The 26,700-nt window shown below is 41.4% G+C and overlaps 1 protein-coding gene across 3 annotated transcripts in view; it reads left to right on the top strand.

Annotated features, from left to right (window-relative positions):
* SPOCK2 (SPARC (osteonectin), cwcv and kazal like domains proteoglycan 2) overlaps positions 1-26,402 on the top strand; it is a 78,001-nt gene extending 51,599 nt beyond the window's left edge. For 2 of the 3 annotated variants that reach the window (XM_063307501.1, XM_063307500.1), the window contains exons 3-10: positions 3,685-3,799; positions 5,334-5,448; positions 11,493-11,607; positions 13,345-13,464; positions 18,117-18,335; positions 19,246-19,308; positions 23,660-23,797; positions 25,425-26,311. In XM_063307501.1, the coding sequence (XP_063163571.1) occupies positions 3,685-3,799; positions 5,334-5,448; positions 11,493-11,607; positions 13,345-13,464; positions 18,117-18,335; positions 19,246-19,308; positions 23,660-23,797; positions 25,425-25,561 (1,022 nt within the window). In that variant the 3' untranslated portion in view covers positions 25,562-26,311. The other variant, XR_010068230.1, reaches the window with a different exon arrangement.
* The last annotated feature ends 298 nt before the right edge of the window (positions 26,403-26,700 follow it).

The following is a 26,700-nucleotide window of genomic DNA, read 5'->3' on the forward strand; positions in this document are numbered from 1 at the left end:
AATTTGGATTGTCTTCCAGGTGTTTACTTAATTACAGTGCAATCCTACACATGTCCATTCAAAAGTAAGCCCTATTGTCTTTAATGGGGATTATTCCATGATAAGTTATTGTACAATTGAACTGTTACTCTTTGTTTGCTAAATGTAGTGGGGCTGCACTAAGCCATTGATTTAGTTTATTGGTGGGATGGGTGTTTAGTAAAGCTGAATGTCTACTAAATGGCAAAAATAAAAATAAAAAATAAAAAGATTTTCAAGCCCAAAGACAAATTTGTTCATGATGAAGCTTACTTTATGGATAACAGTGAATACCAATATTGAAGGGGAGAGAGGGCATTCTTCAGGCAGTTTAACCAAATAAATAATTTTGTCTGTTGTTTGGGCAAAATCCATTATTGCCTGAAATTTGGACAAAACTTGGTACCAGTGGGTTTTTTTCCATTAAATCAGTTGAACGTCCATTACACTGAAAATTTTCTATATACAAAAGGAGTCATATTGACCTAACTGGTTAATTCCCAGGAGGTTAAATTTAGTCCCAGACAAATGCATAAGGTTAAGCTAATTAAACCAGTCAGTCATGTTGGGGGACCACCTAAATCCCTTCAATTAATCTAGTCCTCCAAAGTCAAGCGGTGAAGAGAAAGAAGAACTGAAAAATCAAGTCTCTCCATTACAGAACTATGTCAAGACACAGAAAAACAGAACACACCTCCTAAGCACTGATTGGCTACAGTGGCTCAGCCAAGCCTACTGCTGCCTACCAGGCCAATGGGAAAGCTTTACTGAGGCAATGTGACTTTGCCAATGCTGTTCTGGGACTGGGGCTCATATGATGCTAGGTGCTTTGCTTATTGAAAACACATGTATGAACTTTGAATTCCAAAAATATTTACTGTGATCATGGACTATCCCCACTGATAGGAAGTTTGACAGGGCTAGCAGCTGTGGGAACAGGACTGTGGTTTATGTGAATGGTGGAAGCAAGCCATTTTTATATCTGTGGAGTTTACATTTTTACACGTGTTACAGTTTGCTTGGCTTCCTTTCTTGCTGTCAATTAATTGCTAGAATCTCAGAGTTGTGATATCACAATCAGTTGATCCAAAAACATTGAATGGGTGTACAGTATAGGAAATGAGAAGTTTGTTCAGCAGAAGTAAAGAATTGAGTTTTGAGTAAATGCCCATATTATAAAAAGTAAAACAGGGTAGGATTACATTTTATGGAAGAAATGGAATACACAAGGAGATAATGTAATATTAATCAATTATGTTTTATGACTTCCTTAAAGATATGACTGATCTGTAGGATAGCATTCTTGGGAGACACAATGCCATTTTGGAACTGCCATGGTTACCCACTGACCATTTTTATGTTTAGGTATTTGATAAAAAATGTATTATTTCATTTTTTTAAAAAATGAATATTTAGTGTAATATAAAGTGACTACTTCTTACAGTGTTGGCTCAATGTACTGTATATATGAAACAGCTGATCAAGTTTTACAGTTTTGCTGTTTAGAAGGGAGGAGGAGCAGAGGCACAGCTACATTTATTCATTTGTTTGTGTTTTCTCTTTCAAATATTTCTAAACTACTTTTGATAACTAGGCAAGTCTGTAACAAGAAAAGTAATTCCTTAGATAGCCATGCTTAAAGTTGTTCACGGCTTTATATCTTAAACTGAATTAAACTTTGAGCTGAACATGGAAAACCACTGACAAACAATGTATATTTTAAACATTGGGAGTGATGTAGTCACAATGCTGCATACCTCTTAGCAGCTAAAATGCTACATGTTATACCGGTTGGAGCTTCCGACTGCACTTCAGGCATAGTCTCCTGTAAAACACACTGCAGTAGTCAAGACAAGCTATAACCAGGTCTGGAAAACTGCTGGAAGTGCAGCTTTCACAGAGTTTATCAGCAGAGTTGAAATTTAATATCTTGCTGGTACAGTTTTTGTCCTGTCAGTTGATAGACTGTAGAAACATTTCAGTAATTTTTAATAGGTAATGTATAATAAACAAACAAACAAAACTTTTCTTAAAAGGTTGATTTTTAAGATAAGTCTGAAGAAAAGGAGAAAGATGGCTCCTTAGCTTCTGGTGCCTTCCAGATGTTGTAGATGATAGCTTCATCATCTGTTAGCTCCTGGATTGCTGGGTGTTTCTAGTTAACTAATGCAGTAGCATTAGTTATCTAGCTAATCAAATTCCTAGATACCTGACTGACCATGGTGCTAGGGATTATGGGAGCTATATTCCATCCAGAAACCCATTGGGTCAGGAAGAGCTGTTGTAGAAAGACCTTACTGAGCTAGACAGACCAGTGGTACCAATGGAAGAGAATATCCTTAGCTCAGGGGTGAACTGTGGAGTCCTTGGTGCTCTCTGAATTTGGTTATTTGCTTGCAGATGTTTCATTACCCAACTAGGTAACATCGTAAGTGCCCAGACCAGTGATTTGACATAGTACAAGGCAACTTCATATATTCAAGCAGTAAAAATGTGTAGGCTCATCAATTACCACATTGGCAGACTTCATAACATGAGATGTCAACATTTTTAAAAAGAAACTTCCAGGGGAGAAATAAAGAGGAAGCACTCAATCACCAATCCTTTCATATCTGTTAACTTATGAAGTCAGTTCAGTTCAATCCAATCTAAAGCACGTCTTGACTTTCTTGGAATCCTGATTTTTTTGACCTTCAGAAAATTGTATAAGAGCATCTGCCTAACAACCTTTCCCTGCCTGTAACATTTGCTGGTTACAAACCCACAAATTCTTTTATTTTGTCCATTGAAATGGAGAGGCCTAAGGCTACACCCAAGCATTGTTTGCAATCCAAATCTAGCAATTATTGCAGGCAATTAGTGATATGTAACTGGAGGGCCTGCACTGGGGTTGCACATTTTGGTTCACTTAAAGAGACTCAAGCTGTCAGTATGATGCAATATTATGGATAAGCACTGTCATGCGGTGGCAGATATGTACCCTAAGTCAGTGGCAACCTGCCTTTGGCAGACTTCTGATAAACAGATCAGCTCTGCTGGATCAGAGCAAATGGGTGATCATTTCCTATTTTCCTAGACTGAGTCACTATGATTAATTACAGTGTTCAGATTTTGAGCCCGAATGTCACTAATTCAAACTGAGGTGTGCATGACCAGTCCCAAGGTGGTTTGGCTGGAATCCATAGTTACTGTTTCTTTTTCTTTTTTAATCTAAACAATAATATGGGTTATGATTGAAGATGGGAAACAGTCTTTATGAGATCCCCTTACATTAACTCTGGTGGGAATCACATCAGGATTCATGACTTTCCAATATTATGATTCAGCAGATGCTTTGACCGCAAAGCAAGAAATTCATCTGTATAAAACAGTATTTTTCAAACTTGGCAACATTAAGATGTGTGAACTTCAGCTCCCAGAATTCCCCAGCCAGCATTTCTAGACATCCATTCGATTAAAAAATCAAATCATAAAATGACATCAAATCCTGAGATTGCTGCATAAAACAGCACTGTAATAGGTAACCAGGATTGTAACCAGGATTGCTCTGTAGTATATTAGATGACACTCTACATGAAGATGCTACAGTAAAGATTCAGCAGGGTGGGTGATATTTTGGATAGTGTAGTATGTGATAACACACATTCCCTTTGCCTCTTTTTTTAGGTCTGGATACCACAAAAGATCCTTGCCAGAAAATCAAATGCAGCCGGCATAAGGTATGCATTGCTCAGGGCTACCAGCGGGCCATGTGCATCAGCCGCAAAAAGTTGGAGCACCGGTAAGGAACCAACTAAGTTACACATTAATGCCTGACTGAGTGATTTGGCTATTCTGTTACTTGTTGATTTAACCAGATATTTTACGGCTGGCTGGCCTTATGGCCACTTTAGAGAAGGTGGAGTTATTGTAATTCTGGAAGAAATAGCCAAATCCTACATATAGTAGTCTAGGCCAGTGGTTCTCAACTGGCATGCCACAGCACTCAGGTACGCCATGGGCTTTTTTCTTGTAGGCCACAAGATTTTTTTCTTACTTTTTTTTTGTACTAGGTATATTCAGTTTAATCCATATATTCAATACAGTGCAGATATATATTTTTTTAATGTATAACTTCCCCTTAAACCATGCCTTACCCATTTAAAAATAAATATATACAATTAATAATTTTTTGGTGTGCCACAAAACTACTGCTGTATTAAATATTGTGCCATGGATTCAAAAAGGTTGAGAACCCCTGGTCTAGGCACAAGCCTTCCCCAAATCTGGGTTTTCAGATGATGTTGGATTTCTATTTCATTATCCCCAGGCAGCCATGTGCAACATCGGCCAGATCAAGAGTTAGCACAGTATGTTGAGTGCCACGTTTTATGCCTATTAGAGCCTTCCCACCCCCCACCCCCAAATCAGAGGACTGCTGTTTTTGGACCCCTCCACTCTGGATGACTCAGAAGAGATGCTAGGAAGTTGTACTTCTGAGACCTCCTTTGAAGCCTAACATCTGAGGAACCAAGACTGGGAGACACTAATCTAGCAAGATGAAAGTTATTTGTTGTGTTTTGTAAAAGTGTTAATGATGTTTGCCATCTAGTGCTATTGCTCCTCAGTGACTTGCAATTGGGGAGCCTGTATGCTTTTACTGAACAAGGAAGTAGGATATTGCCAGCTGTACTGCATAAATAAAAGGAATGCCATCCTCTTTTCTGGTCTCTTTTTAAATTTAAGAACGAAAAGTCAGAGAGAAAGAGAGGTGTGCGCTGCACACTATTACCCATGGTTGAGGCCCCCTTCTGCTCCTGCACATGGACATCCAGGCTGATTCAACAAAGTTCAGTTTCCATGTGCCTTATCTTTCTCCCTTAAAGACTGCCTTGTCCCTTCTGCCATGAATAAACCATTCAGTTGAAAGCTTAGAGGTGAACCCTTGCTTTTCACTGCTGCTGTGAAACATTTCTCTTGATTTGTGCCTGTTCTCTTCAGGGCCATGAGGCAACCTTAGCTAACCTAATGTCTTTTGGAAGTGTCAACATTACAGCTTCCATAATCCCCATTAGCTATGCTGGTTGGGAATTTGTGAACCTGTACTCAAAACACCTCTGAAGAGCACCAGGTTGGGAGAAGATAGCCCTTAGTGACTTCTCCTCAGGGTTATTAGCATTGCAGTCAGGTCCTCTAGGTCCTTTGTGGAGCCTCCTCCTCTATCCTGTGGGTTGGGGGCATTTCACATTCTCAAAACAGGAAGAGCCCTTGAGCTTAGCCCCACTTTAACATGTGCTGCTCTTTCTTTTTTCTCTCCCTCCGGTGCACCGGCACAGTATCAAACAGCCTGCCATGAAGCTCCATGGAAACAAGGAGAACTTGTGCAAACCTTGTCACATGACCCAGCTCGCCTCCGTCTGTGGCTCCGATGGCCATACTTACAGCTCTGTGGTGAGGAAGAAAACAACAGTATCTAATACTGAAAATAAGCAGGGATGGGGAGCAGAGGGGGAGACAGACTTTGGGCTTGCAGAGCATCAGCCTGCTTTATACCAGATTGGACTTTTTCCTGGGGATCATTGAGAGGATCTGAACTTTTGCCTGGAGTTGGTACCTGTTGCAATGGCCCATCAGTTAAAATTTCATTCTAGAACATAAGTATGTAAAGCCTATGTGTGGGTGAAGCATTCCTTTTTTAAAAGAGTCACGTATTATTCTTGCCACATCTTTCCAATTCTTTGCATCGCCTCTACCCTCACAACAACCTCTGTGAGATACGTTTGGCTGGAGAAGATACCCAGAGGGAGAAAAAAACCCACTGCTCTCTGGGTGCTTGGATTTCAACTCCCATCAGTCTTGACTATTATGGTAGAGGATTTGGGAAATGGTTATCCAAAATACCTGGAGGCTCCAGGTTGCATTGTCTCATTCCCTTTGAAGCTATGCTGAAGTGATGTTAAATTGCTTCTTTCAGCATGCTATTTACATATGTGCCATTAGATGCATGGATTTTGATATGGGAAAAAAGCCTTTAGCAACTCCTAATTCTTAGCAACAGTAGTACATATGGGGGGGGGGGGGGCTTAACCTGCTTAATTTCTGCAGACTATGTATATTTTGATGGCACAGAAATCAGATAACTAGAGCACTAACATCCTGATAACAAATTCCCACAACCCTTCAATTTAGAGTGGCCCATTGAGTTTAATCTGCAGTTTCCTTTGGCAGGCCCTGTACAGTATGCTCAAGTCTGAAATTGAATCAAATGTTCTCTCATGGCCTAGCATGCTCGCAAAGTTACTTGAAGAGTAAAAATTTTGTCCCAGGAGGAAAAGTGATATATAATGTAATAAGTCATCTTGATTTGTATCTCACAAGCTGTTGGTCGTGTGAAAAGTATGGTTATATCACTTGTTAGGTCCTCTTTGATGAGAAAGGAAGCTCAGAGAGCTGATATCTGATGTTTCCTTCTGAGCTAAAGCAGAGTAATACAACAGCTGTTTTTGTAAGAATAAAATATTGATTTGAGCAGAAGGGAAATATATATGTCCTCTGTCTGGATGAAATCCAAAAATGTAGAGAGAAATGCTAGTTACTTAGGTTGCATCCTTTCAGTGTCAAAGCCTACCTTTCTGTTTCAAGGATAGAGATTAGTACGTTAATATCATTCATTTTATCTAAGGTATCTTCTGGGAATACATTAAGGAGATGGGTTTCTCAAAATGTTTGCTTCTCTGTGAAAAGTGGGAACAATAGCTATCTCCTATGAAAACTGTGAGGACTCCACATCCAAAACTGTGAAGCACTTTACACTTTATCACTGCTAAATCAACGATTACATTTATATTAGTAGAGACATCAGAAATGAAGTTACCCAAATTATGTCAGTGATCTTGATCAGAAAAGGAAGAGTTTGTGTTCATATGTTGGCATCAAGATGGCAAACATCTTCACTTGGTGGTGATGGCGACAATTAAAAATAGATTTGCTTAGCTGGAATATCATAGGTAAAGCTAATTGTTTTTAAATGGTTAGATAGCAATAAAATATGGTCAGAGTTTTTTGGGCAAAGCAAATCTCTTAAGTAATGGTGCAGGGGTATAATTAGAATGCCAAAAATGTGTTTCTTATGCGTGCCTTACATTACATTCAGGACAATCAGCCTTGCATTGGGTAATGGGACTTCCCGAATCAAAGCTTATTTGGTTATCCTAGGTTGTGCTGTGCTGTGCTGACCTATCAATCCAAGTCTCTTATGAAGAATTATCTTCCCCTGATTGTCTCAACTCAAATTAGTGTATTCTTCCTACTACAAACAAAGGCTAAGATTCATACAACTCCCATATCATGCTGGACCATGCCGGGGCAATCAAAGCACATTACAACCAGCTACTGGGCAAAGCAGCCATTAGATTACTCTTTATGGGGCTGAAGATCCTTTTCAATCAGTCAAGGGATCATGATAACTTTGTGCTCAGCTTCTCATACATGCTTCAAGGGAGAGTAGATGCCCACTTCCTTCACACTACATCTAATATTATTTCTATCATTTCCCTTTCTTGTTCTTTTTTCCTGAGCTAAAAACGCCTCAGTATGCCTGCATTTCATGCCAGCAAGGTCTGTATATGTCTTGGCAACATGTCAGAAACCTTTCCTACCGATATCCCTGCTACCAACAAAGGCCCCTCTTCCCGTACATCCCATATACGCAATGCTTTGTCCTATGCAACACATCTACCATCACATTAAATGTAATTGATTTCTCATTTTTCATACCCTTTTCTCAGGGCATCATAATTTATTAAAATGTTTGTGCTCAGGTCAACCAATGACTGGAAAACATGTTTATAGCTTGCAGGAGAGAAGCAGTCAGTCTGTAATATATTCTGCATCTAAGAATGTCGGGAAGCCTTAGTGTGATTAGTCCCAAATACAGGACACTGCAAGAAATTTCATTTGGGAAGATTAACTCTAAGAAGATTCATTATTCTTTGTTTTGAGTTCCTCATTGCTTGAAATTTAAATAATAAAGCCGTAACAGGATCAAAAAGCCAGCCTGCTACTAAATCCTTCCCATACAATCCCATACAATCTGCCCTGGAATTTATAAAGTCTGAGTGAAGAGAGATCCATATTGCTGAAAACATGGTAGGGGGAAAGCTGTTACTCTTCTGATATATTGCCAGGAAGTAAAGCATCAGATGTATCCATTTGACTGCTGTGCCAAGAAGAAGTACCAGCTTGGGAACAAGGGAAAATGCACTGGAACGAGAGCCTTTGAGAAATTGGCCACAAGAACCCTGCAGGGCGTATAATGTGTTTTGGACTGAGTTGTAAGCAGGACCATGTATACCATGCATTAAAATTGTGCATGGGTGACCAATTCAGTGAAGGTCCAAGCTGGATTCCACAAACAGTATGCATTTTGCACAATCTCTTCATGTTTTGCAAGTCAGGAGGCAAAAAGTTATTCAGGTCACTGAAGCCTGCTCCCCAATATGTAGAGCTTTCATCCCCCAGCTCCTTCTTAGATTTCAAGCCATCACTCACAAGCTGGTGAGCATACGTTCACCCTACCACAAGGGACAGAAATATGCTTTTACAAAAACTAAAACTAAGAGCTGAGGTTCTCAGGTTGATGGTATGGAAACCAGTGATGTTTTCTTGGTTCCTTTGGAATTGCCATAATCTTAGTCACATACAGTCTGCCAGTTTAGTGAAAGGATTTCTCTCTCTGCAGTTGATCTCTTCAGTAAGACAGCTTTACAGAGCACGTTTGCTACACCCTGATCTAGAGTTGGCGTGTCTCATTATATTGGTCACTGACCAATTTGAGAACTATTGTTTGTGAGGAGTGTTTTGCACTAGTCTCTTTTTGCAGTGCCACTGTCACTCCCCAAACCACCAGAAACTACAATCAAAGTGAGGGGTTCCCCCCCAAAAAACTGAGCAGAATCCTTATCATTAAGCTTCCAGATCCAATCCAAGGCTGGTTTTAACCTGTAAAATCCTATATGGCTTGGCTTCCAAATTCTTTAGGGCCATTTCCTCCAGTTTGAATCTGCTCATCCTGTGCATTCAGCCCACTGGGTTTTGGGAGTGGGGTCCACACATCCCATGGAGTTAAGCAGATGTGTGCTTGGATGAAGTCCTCAATGGCACCCTCAAACAGTAGAGCTCCCCTGAAGTAAATTTGGTATTCAGCATCTTGTTTTTTTGCAAAACCATTAACACCACAGGCTCCTGGGCACAAATAGTGACATTGACTACCTTTTCATTTTGGTATATTTTTAATCTGGTTTTAAGTGAATGGGATTTTATATATTTTAATGGGGTGTTGTGTATTGTAGGAATGATATTGTGTTCTGTTCTGGTGAACTGCCTTGAGTTTAAGTTTGGGCAATATATAAATATTTGTAAGAATAATATAATGCTAATGCAGAACAAAAGAAAGTCACAAGTTATACAGAATCAGTTCAGAACTGATTTATAAAGCTCTTTATGGGTACTTGGGCCTCTTCCCATTTCTTTAACAATCTAGATCTTTTCAGACATAGTTGGGAGTTGTAAAGCAACAAACTGTCTCACCAACGGTAGCCAAATTCAGGTGTAGGGAAAAGGAACCATTTGCTAAAACTGTAATATTTGTGGGAAATCATATTATGAATATAAAAATAGCTACAAGACATTCTTTTCAAAATTAGTTGCTGCTTCATTTACAGAGACAAAGAACCAAGAGTCACTTTGAGGTGGCTATATAAATCTAAATAAATAAATAATCATGCCAGGAACACTAAATTAGGATAATCTCTATGAATCAGAATGTGTGACAGAGTTAACAAATGCTGCGAAGGTATGTTCTCAAGGACTGTATGGGTCTGTGGCATTGCTGATTTGGCCACAGAAATATTGAATATATTTCAGAATTGATGAAGGAATTTACAGTGAGGTCCTGCTGCTCTGAATTCAGATGTATTGATTGTATTAAAGCAAATGCAGCTTGGAATAAGCTACTTAACTTACACAGAAAGACAGTCAAAGGAACCCTTAAATATAATCTACAGCAACCTTTGCAGGGCCTTTCCCATAAAGGTAACTGGAAGGATTTTTTCCCTGGTATTTGTAGATGATTTTTCAAAATGTGTTTATTTGTTTATTTATTTGTCAAATTAATAAAGCTACCAACTTCATGAAGACTCTGGTGTACAATGTTAAAAACAGCAAGGAAGTAATAAATAAAAGAATCATGCATGTCCAGAAGAGAAAAAGCCATTCCAACTAACTTGCAGAATCCTATCAAGGACTTGCAATCCACTGTAGCCCAAGGCCTGGGGAAAAAGCAGGTTTTTAAAAGACCTTTTAAATGCAATTGTCACCTACCTTTTCAAAGAGAAAAGTGAAACATTACAAAGCACAAAGGATATGTGGCGAGCATGAGCAATAAATTTGGAGGAAAGCCTAAGATTTTGCATACTAATTATTTTTATTATTGTATTGTGCTCAGCCTTTGTTGCCAATACTGTAACTTGTGCATTCTCTAGGTATCATCAGTAGAATATACAAAAGCTTAGCCACCATCCATAAAGACTTCTAAACAGAGTGGAGTAGTCCACCTATGTCTGATCTAAAACACATTAGAGTGCTTAGATCCAAGAGATATGCTTATATTCTTAAAGAAATGAGGGGCAAACTAAATTATGGAAGTGTTAAAGGGGCATACTTCTGAGTTGACCACAAAGGATATGCCAACCTTGATCTTGTTAAAGAAATAGTTGGATTACCGAGTATGGTGTATACGGATGACAGAAAACAATGTAGACATCCCAACTGCAAAGAAACAATACAGCAGCCTCAGAGGTGGTCATTAATCAAGCAGCCTGCCTCAGAAGGTGGTAGACTGTTTTGCATGAAAGGTTTCAAGCTGAAGCTGAAGGACCACTGTTCAGGGATGATGTTGCAGTAGGTCTCCTGCATCAGAAATGAGTTAGTCTGGTTGAACAGAAGTCTCTTTCAGTTCTAAGAATGAATCCAGAGGCAGATGTATTTCAGTAGGAATATTTGTAAGATCTACTGTGACTTGAATTAGTGACATAGGGAAATTGCAAAGTATGAGAATGTATATTTCTGTTGCGTATCAGCATATTAATATTGTGTGGTAATATATTGATCACCACAAGGAATGTGTTTTATAGTAGAAGTAATAGAAAGATTTAGCAATTAGGATGATTAAAAATAATCTGTTACATGCTTATGCATGAATGTCCAGCTGCTGCATTAAATCCTTATCTTCTTCTAGAATTAAGATATGATACAGTACCTCAAGTTTTATAATCTGTTGAATTCATGTCTGGGCATTGGAGGACCAGGTGAGTTGAGGCTAAGGTCATCCAGACAGACCTTATGAGAACACCAGCAAGGTTCCCTACCTTTAAGTTATTCTCATTTGATGGCCATGTGCTTCTGGCTCATCTGACTTCCCTGTTTCTCTCTTGCAGTGTAAACTGGAACAGCAGGCCTGTCTGACCAACAAGCAGCTGACAGTCAAGTGTGAGGGTCAGTGCCCATGCACGGGTGAACATAGTCCGACTTCAGCCACAGATGTCAAGCAAGGTCAGAGATCGTTCTGCTCAGAATTTGGATGATTGTATCCTCCATCTTGTGGCTCTGTAGACACACAGAATGAGCAAGTGCACTGGGTGGATTAGACATTGAACTGTATTGCATTGCTGACCTTTTCTGTCTCCACATGACATTCTCTGCTGTATACATGTGTTGGTATCCTGGACAGTGCCACCATCTGAATATAGATGAAGTTAGTCTTTGAACATAGATGAAGTCAGTCCTCCAGTAATACACAAAACAGGTTCTTTGAGGACAAGATCAACATTATTTGGCTGGCAACATGGCCACGATTGACCAGATAATTTTGTTGTAAACTGCCTCTGAGAATAAGCACAAGGAAGCTTTAAAGCAGAGATTCAAACTACTAAGTTTGGGGTTCAGTTTTCAATGAGAGTTTCATAGTATCTGTAGTTCAGTTCTAGTTCAAGCAATAAAAGATAAACAAATGAGCATCAGGAGATCACTGAACTGTTCATATAATAAAATTTGTTGGTCGTAACACACAAAGTTCCCATAACCTACTGTATATATTCATGGATAAGCCAAGAATTTCAGGTGCCAAAATACACTCCCTAAAACAGAGTTTGGCTTATCTGCAAGTATCTACAGAAATATTTTTTAAAAGTACCCATATATCCCATATACAGTATATACTCATGGATAAGCCCATCTGCAGAGAAGCAGACCCTCAAATTTTTAACCAAAATGCCATAAAAAGTGTGGGTGGCCTTATTTACAGATGGCACATATTTCATGGTATTTTGGTTAAAAATTCGAGGATCATCTTATCTGCAGATGGACTTAAACTCAAGTATCTATGGTATATAAGAAATAAAAATAAGTGAAAACTTAGCATGACAATAAAACCTGATTTTATAGACCATTTTCTGGCAGATTTCAGATACAACAGTCATAATGTTAGCATTGGACTTCACTGCCAAATAACAGTCAAGGTCCTGTTATTGGAACAGTTTCTGGAACAGTCTGGACCATTGATCTAATTTACCTCTTTGCATCAATTTGCATAATTACCTAATGACACAGATGACATAAATTACATAGATTCAAATTTAACAGACATTCAAAAGAGCCAGTTTGGTCTAGTAGTTAAGGCAATGGGCTAGAAACCAGGAGACTCTGAGTTCTGGTCCTGCCTTAGGCATAAAAGTCGGTTGGGTGACCTTGGGCGAGTCACTCTCTCTCAGCCCAACTCACCTCACAGGGTTGTTATTGTGGGGAAAATAGGAGGTGGAGGAAGGAATATTTGGTATGTTCACCTCCTTGAGTTATTTATAAAAATAATAAAGGCGGGATAGAAAATAAATTATATATATTTTCAGCTTTAATAGATACTCCTTCTCCTTCTCCTTCCCTTCCCCCTCCCCCTCATGTGGTCTGTAAAGTTGAGGTTTTATTGCAATTTTCTATCACCAGATTAAAGAAGTCTTAGGTGAGCCACTATACTAGCTGATCAATTTCATTGCTGCCCTAGAGAATTTACTCCTCTGTATTCTCCTCCCCCTACCCTGACACGAGAATTTATTGCATGAGCATGAAATACCACGTTGCTTACTTTTCTCATGGACAAAACAAAGTTTTGGTATCCTTTGAACAATTGTGTGGGAAAACCCTAAGAAGGACTTGTGTACCAGCACAGTAACTTTGTGCTTACCTGCTTGCTGTCATCTGGGATGCTCACATAAGATGCTACCACCTGATTTGCAGAAACCTGCACTGGACAAGACTTGGCCGACCTGGGTGATCGACTGCGGGACTGGTTCCAACTGCTGCATGAGAATGCCAAGCAGAACAGCTCTGGAAACACTGGGCCCAATCCAGTGAAAGGTATGCAGACTGCAGTTTTTGTCCCTTGTGTGTATGTACAGCAGAAGTGGGCAACCCTTGGGCCACTTGCATTTTCCCAGCACTCCTAGATTGCTGCCAGAATTTGACAGCAAATGGCCAAATGTATGTGGTGCAATTTGGGGCTGATTTTTGGATTTCAGGGCAGCCTTGGGAATGGGAGCAGGGTACCTTCCAATGGATTCTTCTTCTCCCTCCCATCCCATCCTTACCTACCCACCAGAAAACTATCCCAAAACAGGCTGAAAAATGGTGGTAACATGACTGCCTCTCCAGATGTTCTCCTGCACCTATTTCAAATGTTGGGAAGATCAGTTGTGCCCCCATCCCCTGGTCCTGTGGAAATTGCCCACTCCTGATGCACCCAAACTGGTTAATCGTGCTGTCAGATGAGAAAGTCAAGTCCTCCCTTAAACTGGACCTTTGGTGGAGGAGATATCCTTGTTTTCTTGTCAGCAAAATGGCAGTGGCTTGGTATTGCTTTCTTCCAGGCAGAGCTGTCCCCAAGGTATGGACAAAAATGTCAAGATGGCAGCCACAATGGCTCAAAGCTTCATCTGGTTTTTTATGTGCTTTGCATAGCTCCATTTCCAGGATGTACATTTTATTTATTTTTATATTATTTATTTGTTAGATTTCCCACCTTTTCTCCAAGGGTTCCAGATGGCTTACATGGGATCTCCATTCATTATATCCAACAACAGTCCTGTGGGATAGGTTGGGGTGAGAGAGGGTATGACTGGCCCAAAGTCACCCAGTGGGTTTCCATAGCTAAGGATGGCCTTGAACCTGGCTCATCCAACACCTTAACTACCATCTACTGTACCACACGGCCTGTCTCTCTTTTTATTTTAAACTCCTGGCCTAGTCTACAGTATATCTTATGAATTCTGTTGGTCTTCCAATCATGCTTAGTTTTTTCAAGAGCAGCCAAGGTCAGTCAGGGGTCACCACCCACAGTGATTTCACCCAGTTTACCAAAGTCCATATCCAATGGCTCTCTTTGTCCAGAGGAAACATTTATCTTGATATACAATGCAGTACATTCCTCCTAGGCCCTTACTAGTTCAAGCCAAAAGTGGGGGAATCACATAATGAACATCCTACACCAAAAAGACAACATTCCCTCCTTGCTCATGAAATTCTTGCATGGGGGAGGAGTTTCTAACCTCCGACTTCTCTTGGGCAGGTGTAGACTAAGGAAGATGACCTCAACAGAGCTATGCAGGTACTATTGCCTAGGTAAAAGGAGCTAAAGCACTTTTTAAGTCCAGAACATCCAGATAACTTTCGGAAGCTCCCTCCTTAATTCACTGAACTATGAGGAGGAAGAGAAGGCAGACTTGCATGGTTCTATTATTATAGCTAATCTCAATAAAAGTAATTTTACCCTTCCTGTGGAGTTGTGGTCTGCTCTACTTAGTGGGGCTGACAGCAGGCCAGTTTTTTTTAAAGATCACAAGATATGTAATCCAATCTTGTCAGCCATTTTGACAATTCCACTGAAGAAAAAGGCACTGAAATTAATATCTGATTGGGAACTTGGAGAATGTGCAGCAGTGCAACAATGAAAAAATTGATAGTATGTGTGTTTATGTGTATGTATATGTATGTATATACAGTATACACACACACACACACACACACCAGAGATCTAACCAAATTTAAGCAAGAATGGTTCCCATAGATACAATACATCATGCAGCGTGGCAAATATAGTGACTTACACTTTGGACTTAAATGTCTACAATATAGCAAATTAATGGATGTACAGAAAGGGGGAAGTTAGAAACCCGATAATTCTTTTTTCCTTTTTCCTTTCTTTCCATTCTTTCCTTTCTTTTTAATGATTTTATTGTAGTTAATTTTTGTTAAATATGATCTGCTTAGCTATTTTTTTCCTTTTATTAACATATTATATATATGTTACTCATACTCAGTCTTTACTCATCTCTAGAAGGGGTAAGGACTAAACTTTTGGTTTAGGCTTAGGAATGCCTGCTTAAGTGGACCTTCAAAACAGTTGCATCTCAGTTCTGAACCAGCCTTCTCAGGTAACTGGGCTGATGGATCTGCCATTCAATAATCTTGTGCCCCAGATCTTGTGATCCAGTGGAATCAGTTGCACTAAAGCCAGTCCTGGGAGTGGAATTTCCTATTTTTGATAGCTGAAATATCCTGACGTTTGTTCCCTAAAAATGAGCCAGGCCCTACAGAACATTGGAAACTGTGGCTTGTTCTTGGGAATTATTGTGATTGCAAGTCATGCCCAAATAGGACCAAAAGAACAAGCCACTTTGCTCCCCAGTTGGGTGAAATGTGGGAGCTATCCGTTCTGCCAGTTGCTAGGTGAGCACAAGACAGCAAACATTTTTGTGTACTTATTTTAAAAAATCCCCAGTCCCTGAGCAGAGTCGGCAGATTGATCCCAAAGCACTTGCAGACTATGAAGTGCCATCAGTCAGGAAGAAGATCATTAACTTAAATGTCACGGAATAGAAATAGCTTTCCTGGGGAGTGAGCTGGATGAAATCAACTCGACTGGCTGGGTTTCAGACAGGATGCTCTTTTGCCATCCTTTCCAGTGTGTCCACAAGGAGTGGGGGCAAAAAAGTCATGATGGTGTGATCAAAGTCCTGCCCCTTTGTTGTGGATGCCCCTGCAGCCTTGGCAGGGGATTTCGAGTTGTTCTATCAGCCAGTTTTTGCAGATGGGTGCATTAGCCATAATGACTTGCCTCCAGCCACTGGGAAGTTCATGGGGAGCAAACTGATACATATTGTGAAATTAGGAGAGGGAGAAGGCATTATTGACCAATTTCAACCCCTTGATCTCTCACATCTGTAGTGTGTTTTCCTGGAGAGCTATATTGAGAAAAGAGGCTAGGAGTGGTGGGTGTGGTGGGAGGTCAGCATTAGGTCTCAACCTCTTCAAGTGAGCTTATGGCTCTTCTGTTGCCAAACGTTGTATTTCTTTCGCTTCCAGGTTAGCTTCAGAGAAAGACAGGCAATTGTCGATCTGGCCTATAGGCCCGCAGTTGTGGGTCTCATGCTTAAGTATGCATGCTTAATTAATATATTCTCTTTGGAGTGCTTTCTGTCTCCAGTGCAAAATTTCACACTGCATAAAATTCACTTTAAAGTCTGAAGTTTGAACCTTGCCACTCATTAGCAGCATCTGCCAATCTTTCCCAGGGATAATACTCTCCATTATGTATACTCGGTATAACCTTTATATAAATTAACATTGTGCACTCAGAAAAGCTGAATCCCATGACCTGCATAAATGATGCAAAGAAGTATGTTCGTGGAATGTATATTGGCTTCTTCTGGTAGTCTTGAAGAATAGAATAGCACTGCATACAGAACTGCAGGACTTCTGCTTCCTAAATAGAGGACATTTTGCTTACATTTTTGGCTTGGCTTTGGAAAGCTCACCAAGGGTTGACTGTTCAAGGCAGGTATGTCTTCATCACCAGTGAGGGGGATGTTGGGAGTTGTAGCAATACTTGGAGGGCCTCAGTTTCTCCATCCCTGCTGTAAGGAGATGGGTTACTCCTTAAAAATAGCAGTAGGACCTACAGCCAAATACTGCAAAGTATTCTCTTTCTAATAAAATGGTCCCATCAGTGTTCTACCCAAACATTCCTTCCTCAGTGTTCTCCACTCTATTACTACACATGGACATATGTTTTCATGCGCTCACGCACGCACGTGCACACGCATACACAAACGAGTGTATCGCTTGCTTTCTGATTAGCTCATAGCATTCCACAGCAACTGGTTATGCTCACTCTTCATTAGGCTGCCTCGAGAGGAGATGTGTGTGTGCCTTCAAGTCAGTGTTAAGTCCAGTGCCTGGACAAGTTCCTTCAGAGAGGAGATACCTCCTCCTTTTTAAGGACATGTGGTACTCCTATGAAGGTCAAATGACCCATACATGCTTTCTCTGGTGATCCTGTTGTTGTTGGAGTTATCAGGGGTCAACTCAGCATTGTCTCATAAGCATAAGGGGGTCTCTCTAGCAAACACATCTCTATTGTGCTTGTGGGATGTCACATGGTCACCTGATTTCCACTTCCTCCTTCTTGGGCTTGGGGATTAACAATCTCCATTACCCTCCTGGCACACATGCAAGCAGGAGGGGCTGCAGGAATGCAGCCCTCCCCCAACTATCCTCTGCTACCAAGAACCAGTGATGATTAAGTGATGAACCTTCCTACTATGAACCTCCCTGTATCCAGATCTACTGAATAAAAGTAAGCTATCTCTATTTTTCTTCATCTAACTACAGTGTGAAGACTGAATTTATTTCTGAATGTAATTAAGCTTAATGTGCAAGTTTCTTTTTTGGTTCATGCTTCTACTCTGCAAGATTACTGTTAGCTGCTTGGAGTTCTTTTATTAACCTTTAAAAACTCCATCAGTTGTGACCTAACAACCATCAACCACTTGGGTTCACTATTCGAAGGACTTATGAAAGTTAGGATTCTCTGGATGTGGAAATCTGCATCCCATTTCTGCAACTTCATGACTGCGGAATACAGACTTCAAAATTTTGTGAACCGTGGAAGTGCAAAGATACTCACTCCTCTTTCTGCCTCTCCAGTTATTTTAATTTTCATTTATTTGCAGCACTGGACAAAAATCTGGTGGCCAGTTGCAAAGACTCCATTGGCTGGATGTTTTCCAAGTTGGACACCAACAGTGATCTTTTCCTGGACCAAGCAGAGCTGGCGGCTATCAACCTGGACAAGTATGAGATTTGCATCAGGCCTTTCTTCAATTCCTGCGACACCTACAAGGATGGGCGTGTCTCCACTGCAGAGTGGTGTTTCTGCTTCTGGAGAGAGAGTGCGTCACCACAAGATTTTTTTCTGGGGACAGCTTGGGCTTTTCTGCTATGTCCTTTAAGTCAGTAATGCACTGGGTTGTTCCAGGTGGAAGGCTAATGATTATAGTACAGGTAGTCTTCGACTTACGGCCATTCATTTAATGACCATTCAAAGTTACAATAGCACTGAAGAAAGTGACTTATGACCACTCCTTGCACTTATGACCACTACTGTATCCGCACAGTCAGGTGATCAAAATTTGGACACTTGGCAACCAGCACATATTTACGATGGTTGCAGCATCCCGTGGTCACATGAGTGCCATTTGTGACCTTCCTAGTCAGCTCCCAACAAGCAAAATCAATGGGGAACCACATGATTCACTTAACAACTGTGTGATTCACTTAACAACTGTGGTGATTCACTTAATGACCACAGTAAAAAAGGTCATAAAATTGGGCACAATTCACTTAACAACTGCATCGCTTAGCAACAGAAGTTCTGGTCCTAATTGTGGTTGTAAGTCAAGGACTACCTGCAGCTGCTTACAGACAAATATAGATATTATGATAATATTCTAAATGCTTCTCCTAGGTGTACATTGATGGTACCACCACTGCTACCAGATTTCAGGGAACAAAGCAAAGGCCTGGTGGGCTTTTGTATTTTAGAGTTTGGGTTCTGTTTCTATTTAAAACAAAGTAATAAAATGCCTAAAATGCATATAATGCTTTTTCCTAAGTTCATAGACCTATTTGCATATATTATCATAGTCATCTTTACAACAAGCTTGTAGAGCAGGCAAATGCTCTTGTCCTTCACCTCCAGACTGGGGAAGAGTTGCAGGAAAGCAACTTGCTTCCTTAATATGTTCAGAAGATCACGTTGAGCTGATTTGGCACTGATGAACTCTGCTTTGGCTATTACAGAGCCTCCGTGTCTTACTGAGCTGGAGAGGATTCAGATCCAGGAAGCTTCAAAAAAGAAACCTGGTGAGTTGCTGAGATAAAGCAGTAAAGAAAATGGTTTGGAGACTTGCAGAAGAGCAGGAAAAGAGACCTTTTTTGACCACAACATTTTTAAGAGGCGGTAGTTCTCAGTGATCTAACTTGGCTATATATTAAGAGTTTTGGGTTATTTAAGCATGTACATTTCAGTTATTCAGATCTATCACGTACTTTTTTTTCAGTTCTTAAAATAATCTTCACGACCCTCATGGGCCTTTGCAGAGCTTGCAGCTTGTATGAGAATAATGGAAGCGGCCTCCAACCACAAGCTCCACCTCTTGTACATTCCTGAGATGTCACCCCAAAGAGGCGGAGCATGTGTCTCAACACCAGAAAACTGTTTTCATCGTTCTGCTTCCCTTTGACACCCACCCCCATACCGTTAGACAGGTTGAGACTGGAAGCAGGGGCCATGAGTTAGAAGGCAGAGCTATGTGGGGCAGGCTACCCATCCTTTGCTTCCTAGGCTAGCTTCTTTTCTTCTTTGGTGGCATCTTTCACAATGTGAAAGATGCCACCAAACAGAATTTGCACTGGGGATGTCTAGACTCACAGTCACTCTGGAACCCAAGCTCTCCATCCAACTTGAGAGGCTCTTGATGTGAAGGTTTTCCCAAGGCAAATTGAACCGCATAACCAGTGGTTTCCTTTCTCAGGCTGAGCAGGAGCTGCTCTGCGTCCAGATGCTCGGTTTAAAAGCAAATTCTTCCAAGGGCATTGGAGCATTGATGCAGGGTTCAGCCCTGAGCCACGGTTTCTCTCTGTCCTGCCATTAAATATTCCACCTCTGTGTCATTTCACAAAAAGCTCATCTCAACCACACATTGCAGCTTGACCAGTTTTAAAGAAACTTGCCTAGAGATGAGTTTGAATGGAATTTTTAAGGTAGTTGAAAGTGGTTTGGGTAAGGCTTCATTTCTTGAGCTTACAGACACAGTTGTATGTCCCTGTCAATTCTGTTTGGGTAATTCTTATGAAACAATACTCAAACCTATCAAACTCATTTATCAGAGGCAAAGAAAAATAATCTGAGGGCATCCATCTGTAGCAACTGATGAATTCAAGCTGCCTTCAATGCATTGTCTGCCTCCAGTCTATGTGAATTCAGGCATTGGAGCGGGAGGCAAACCAATGTGTACGTGTGCTCAATTTCAAAAGGAGCAGAGATAGGTTGACAAAGGCCTGTTTCCTGTAGTAGGCGTACTTCACCTAAAATGATCTTTGCTCATGATTTCTTTAAATGCTTGCAAATCTCAGAGCTGCAATTGTATAAAAGTCTGGGACTCAGAGTTGTGATAACAGGGGCTGCTTCTTCACGTCCTACTAAGTAAAACATGTATCTGACTCCTGCCCATACTGTACACTCACCACCTCATGTGAAGTGAGGACCAGCATTTAATTTGTTTACTGTATTACTACGCCACCATGTTCCCCAAGGGTTCAAGAATAGTTATGGAAATACGATGTGGAGTTCCCAGAATTTAAAGATTGTTGAGAGCTGTGTGAACCCATCCACAGTCCTTGCATTTTCTGTGACTAGAGAAGACTCCAGTGCTAAAACATCAAGCACTCTTGCATTCATCAGAAGATGGCAGCAGATGTAATGGATCCCCCGGGCCTGATCCATTTGCGTGGGTGGAGGGCTGACGGAGAAGCTCCACACACAGTAATAAGCCATCGGAGTGAGAAAAAGGCTTAGCAATTTGGAATGGCTTTAATACTGCTAATGTAATGCCTCATTTGCCTGTTGACAATTAGAACCTAAATCACATTTTTGCCTAATTATGTATCGAAGCAGTATATGTTTTCAAAAACAGTACCTTGCAGAATATAGTCAGATGTTTTGGTCCTTTAAAAAAAATACTGATCTAATTGCAGCTAATTTAGCCCTTACGGTTGAAGCTTTTTTCTTCTAAAAGCATTTCTTTAAGTTTTCAGGGAAGAAGGATGGATTCCAGTTCAGCACTAGCCTGCAAACGTTAGATACAGGAAGTCCTCACTTAATGACCACAATTGGGATCAGAATTTTGGTCGCTAAGTGATGTGGGTGTTAAGCAAATCCAACCTGATTTTACGACCATGTTTGTGATGGTCATTAAGCAAACCACATAGTTGTTAAGTGAACCATGTGGTTGTTAAGCAAGTCACATAGTTCCCCATTGATTTTCCTTGCTGGAAGCTGGCTGGCAAGGTTGAAGATGGCGATCACGTGACTGTGGGATGCTGCGATGGTTGTAAATGTGGACCGGTTGTAAATTGGGTTTAGTGTCATCGTAAGTCTGAATCGAATGGTCGTTAAGTGACGACTACCTGTACCCAAGGAGAGTGTAGCTCTCCTTCCTGAAAATAAATATAGTTGTTGTAGTTCAAGCCACCTGCACACTCCAGCCTTTCCATTTCCCACTCCCTCAATCTGAAGGTGACTGGAACACAACGATGAGGCAGAGCGTATCATGCCATGATCCAAGTGGAGTTGTCCCTCCATCTGGCCATCCGAGAGTGTAAAACAATCACTCCCACAGGTGCCCACACCCAGCTACTTCAGGTCCTGAGACAAGAAAAATCACATTGTCTGTCCCATAACTCCATGCAGGATGCAAGTAAAATCATTTGTAAATCTCCTCCTACCTTTCAAGCACATACTCTGTGTGTATTTCTCTTCTCATTTACAACCCGCCCCCCTCCATGTTATATATTTACTTGTTTGATCCCTATGTATGCTGCTTCCATCACAGAAGCAATTCTAAGCAGCTCACCCTTTAGGACAATGTTTCTCAACCTTGGCAACTTGAAGACGTGTGGACTTCAACTCCCAGAATTCCCCAGCCAGCCATGCTGGCTGGGGAATTCTGGGAGTTGAAGTCCACACGTCTTCAAGTTGCCAAGGTTGAGAGACATTGCTTTTAGGATGAAAAATAGCAAAATAAGCAGATAGATAACGAAGAGAATTAAATGCATCAGAGGAAGGACAAGCAAAACTCAATGATGGTCACTGAGGGAGTAGATCATACACACCCTATTCCAGGGCCTGCTGGAAAAGGCAGGTTTATAAAAAGCACAACTGGATCAAGGCCATCAGTGAGCCAGTTTGGTGTAGTCATTAGGGTGCTGAATCTGAAACCGGGAAACCATGATTTCTAGTCCTCCCTTAGGCGTGAAAGCCCGATGGCGACTTGGGCCAGTCGGTCTCTGTCAGCCCAACCCACCTCACCAGGCTGTTGTTGTGGGGAGCGTTATGTCGGCCACCTGGAGTTGTACAAAAACAAAAGTGGGGCATAAATCTAAAAAAATAAACTTCAGGGGGGATGCTGTTCCATGGGGGAGCTGATATGTAAGCAAAGAGGTCATTTCAGAGGCGATAAGCCATTGTTACTGCATTGCGGTTCACTCCAATCCCTCGCAGAGTGGTTGCTGGGGGAATAAAATGAGCAGAGACCATCATGTAGGCTACAGTACCTGCACTCCCAGATGAAAGGCAGGATGTAATTGCAGTAATAGAAGCTTCTTGCTGGCAGTGATGGTCAAAGGATAGCAAGCCTGCCAGCAGTCTGGCAGCCAGAGGCTTTTCCTGGTAGCCGCAATCGGCAGGGGCTGGAGCGGAGAAGTAGGGAAATATGGGAGCACCAGGGCTTGTAGTCTGGCTCCAGAATGGGGCCATGAGGGGCTGTGGGGAAGGAGAAGGGAAGAGTTGTGGGGAGAAGCAACAAAAGTCATTTCACTCTCCAGTGCACACAGAAGGGGAAGAATGGCAGGCACCCGCCCTCATCTATGAGGCAATAACTCAGAAGAGAACAAAGCCAGCCAAGCGGACTGGAGCTTTACACATCCTCACCCTGTTGAAGAGAAAGGGGAAACACGCAATGTTTGCTACTGGAAGGATTGTGAGAATCTGCCAGCCTTATAAGCCGTCCCAGTCAATCCTGGGGTTGGTTTAAAGCAGAATACGCACAGTGGTGTGCATTTGTCTGGTTGTGTGCAAAAAAGGCAGAGCTGTGACTGGGGGGAGGCCCTGCCAAGCTGTCAAGGCCCCTTTCTCTTCTAAGGACCCTTGAAAAGCATGACAAGTCTGATGTTACCAGGGGTGGGGCAAGAGTTCCAGCCAGTCGAAAAACTGATCACTTGCAACTTCTGCAAAGCTTTACTAGGATAAGCAAGAATATTACCAGCACCACCACCCCAGTTTAGGCTGGAAATATGTCAGCACAACTTCTGAATGAAGACAATGGTGTGAGAACACAGAGGTCTGGAGCTGCATTCAGGGAATCCTGGGGTGGAAGTGCCCAAGGTTCTCAGGGCCAGTTTTATTTAACACAAGTGGCTGGTTTTCTTCACCCAGGAGTCTTTATTCCCAGCTGTGACGAGGATGGATACTATCGGAAGATGCAGTGTGACTCAAACAGTGGGGAGTGTTGGTGTGTTGACCATCTTGGCACAGAACTGACAGGGACACGGATGCATGGGAATCCAGACTGTGGTAAGAAAAGGGGAGAGACAAGGAGGAGATTTTGGGCAGGAGGAGATTGAGTATACACATTACACATGAAGTAGCATAAAGACATCTTCAAATCAAACTCAACTCTTGGTCATTACATTGACACAACTACAGTTTTCTTGATAACAGTACAGAGAAATTGTTTGCCATTGCCTTCTTCTGGGATGTTGTTTGACTTCACACTCTAATCTACAGTTCTGGAATTCCTTGGGAGGTCTCTGCTAGTCAGGCCCAGTGCTCAGCAGCATCAGTAACAAGACATGATGATGTCAATGTGTTGATGTGCAACTGGATGTCATCCCACAAATGGCACAATCAAGTGTTTGTGTCATGTCTCTTAAGATTTTTTTTACCTACTTGTTTAACTACTTTATCAAATCAGCTGAATTTGTGCTTAACAAATGCCTTTTTGGATACATAAATGTCATCACACAAGGAAGACTAATTCTAAGAGATGGAATATCTGACTGCATTTTTAATTTGGGTGGTCCATTTAGTGCAAGTTCCTCCAGGAAGACCCGACTGCCCTCCAGGTGGCAACCACTTTGCAAGCATCCCAGAGTTGTTCTGTCCCAGCAGTCCCACATCTTACCTGAAAGATGGCCAAAAGGAGCGAATCCAAGCTTGCAGGCATTCCACTTGAGCATCTGTGAGAGCGCTGTGTTTCAATATGTATTCCATAGTGGGATAAGGAAATCACTGTGTCCAGGATGGACGTAGGATGTCCACTTTGTCTTCCATAGACTAAGGAAGATACTTACACAGACAGTTCCCCCCCCCCTTTTTTTTTTTGGATGAAGTAGCTTCTTGTGTTCTCCTTTGTGAAGAAATGCATGACTCCATGGGGGGAACAGGGAAAGGGTGGATTTCCTTCCCTTTTGGTATCATGTAGCATGTTCCAGACTTGGGAATACACCTAATTCTCTACTCCCTTATAAATGTAAATAGGAGGACCTGGTGAATTAAGAGGTTTTTGCTATTCTTTGCATTTTGTTTCTTGCTTATTCTTAACTCAGCTCACCTCCTTAATGTTCAGTTCCTTTGGTAAAGGTACAGTGGAGACTTCAGATATCTTCTGCAATTGGTCAAAGTATAGGTTAAAGTGGATATAGCCTGAGATGTAGATGCAATTATGCAGAGTGCTAGTATTCGGCATCTTGGAATCCAAACTCAAAAGAATTCTGCCTCTGATGGTTAATGACTGCAATACAGATTGATTTGATTTGAATAATTCTGCACACCTGGCTTGGGACAAGGGCAACTTTATTGCCCATCAGTGCCTTATCCCACATTAATATCAGACTGTGGCAAAACGGTTTGGAAATAACGAACAGCTCTCCATGGTTCAATTTTTGCAGCATTGTAAGAATTTGCATTCTGAAGCAGCTGCTGTAATCCTTCAAACTAACACTGAAGAACGTCAAATCTCTTTCCTAGCAAATCTAGAATTAGGGGATGTATTGTTGGAGCTCCCTGAGGTTGGTTTTCTTCTTGCAGATGTTTCTGCAGAAACCCAACAATTCATCCCTGGGCTGCATACATTCTCCACTATTGAAGGATTGGGAAATTTCCTCGTCCTACTGCATTTCTCTTGTTCTTGTTTCTATAGATGACATTGTTGGATTCTCAGGGGACTTTGGGAGTGGTGTCGGATGGGAAGACGAAGAAGAGAAAGAGACAGAGGAAGCCGGCGAGGAAGCTGAAGAGGAGGAGGGAGAAGCAGATGATGGAGGCTATATCTGGTAGATGCCACCAAGAGCACTGTTTGGCCAGGATGCAGGCTGTAGGGCTGGGAGGTAGCAGTCAACACTAAATGGAGAGGAACAACTGAACAAGATGATCAGGAAACACAGTTGAATGTAACTAACTATGGCAGAATGTGCAAGTGCATGTATGAGTGAATGTATGTACACTTGCCTGGGTGGGTCCATTCTCTTTACGTGGCTGTGGAGATAATCTCTTTCTTCCCAGCTTAGCAGAGATCAAAGCTATAGCCAAGCAAAAGGGGAGGGGGGAAGTACTCTGCACTGTAGGTTCCAGAGGATCTTATGTTCATATTAAATTAATTTTTTTAATGATCAGTGACACATTTCAGCTCCTAACCAGGCTCAAAAGGTGTGAGAAATACCTGCCTCCTTCATCGCTCTGGCTGTGGTGCCCAGCAATATCCTACAGTAAATGTCCTGTCCAAACGCTTGTCAAGCAATCTGCCAATCATTTGTGAGTCTTCATTGCAGCAGATCACCAGAATTTGCCTAACAGGTCAGAAATCAGGAACAATCCATTCTCCTCTGATTAGACATTTAGATCAAGGATCATATTGAAGAGGGACAGATAGTGTATGGCTAGTTGCAAATAGAGCTCCACTGCCGTCATTTCAGATACCTAGATGGGTTTCCAAAATCTCAGAAAAGTTCCCCTGGAAGGTTGTACATCCATGCACTGAGTTAATAGCTATTCGTGATCGCCTTTACTGGACTTAAGTTCTTGGTTAGGAAGACTCTGGACTTAAGTTCTTGGTTAGGAAGACTTACAAACTTGTCTGTATTTGCTTCTCATGTAGTTGGTGTGCTAGCTAGTGCAGTAGAATAAATCTAGACATCCTGATGGAAAGGCAGGGGGTTCTGACATGGAAATTGCTGAGAATATCAGTTAAAAGAATAAAACAATTAGTTGTGGAAAAGAAATCAGCGGGCTAGATACAATAACTGCAAGAAATGGTTTCCCATGATAAATGGATTGGTAAAATAGATATCTCCATAGCTTTGTTTTTATATTGCCCTGTGTGTTGGGTGTGTGAAATTTGCATCTAACTAGAACCCAGTGTGCTCTTCCTGTGTTCTGCAATACAATCCTTTATCTTCACAATATTGGAGGAGAAAAAC

The sequence above is a fragment of the Candoia aspera genome, chromosome 6 (genome assembly GCF_035149785.1).
Source record: "Candoia aspera isolate rCanAsp1 chromosome 6, rCanAsp1.hap2, whole genome shotgun sequence".
In the NCBI taxonomy this organism is placed as follows: Eukaryota; Metazoa; Chordata; class Lepidosauria; order Squamata; family Boidae; genus Candoia; species Candoia aspera.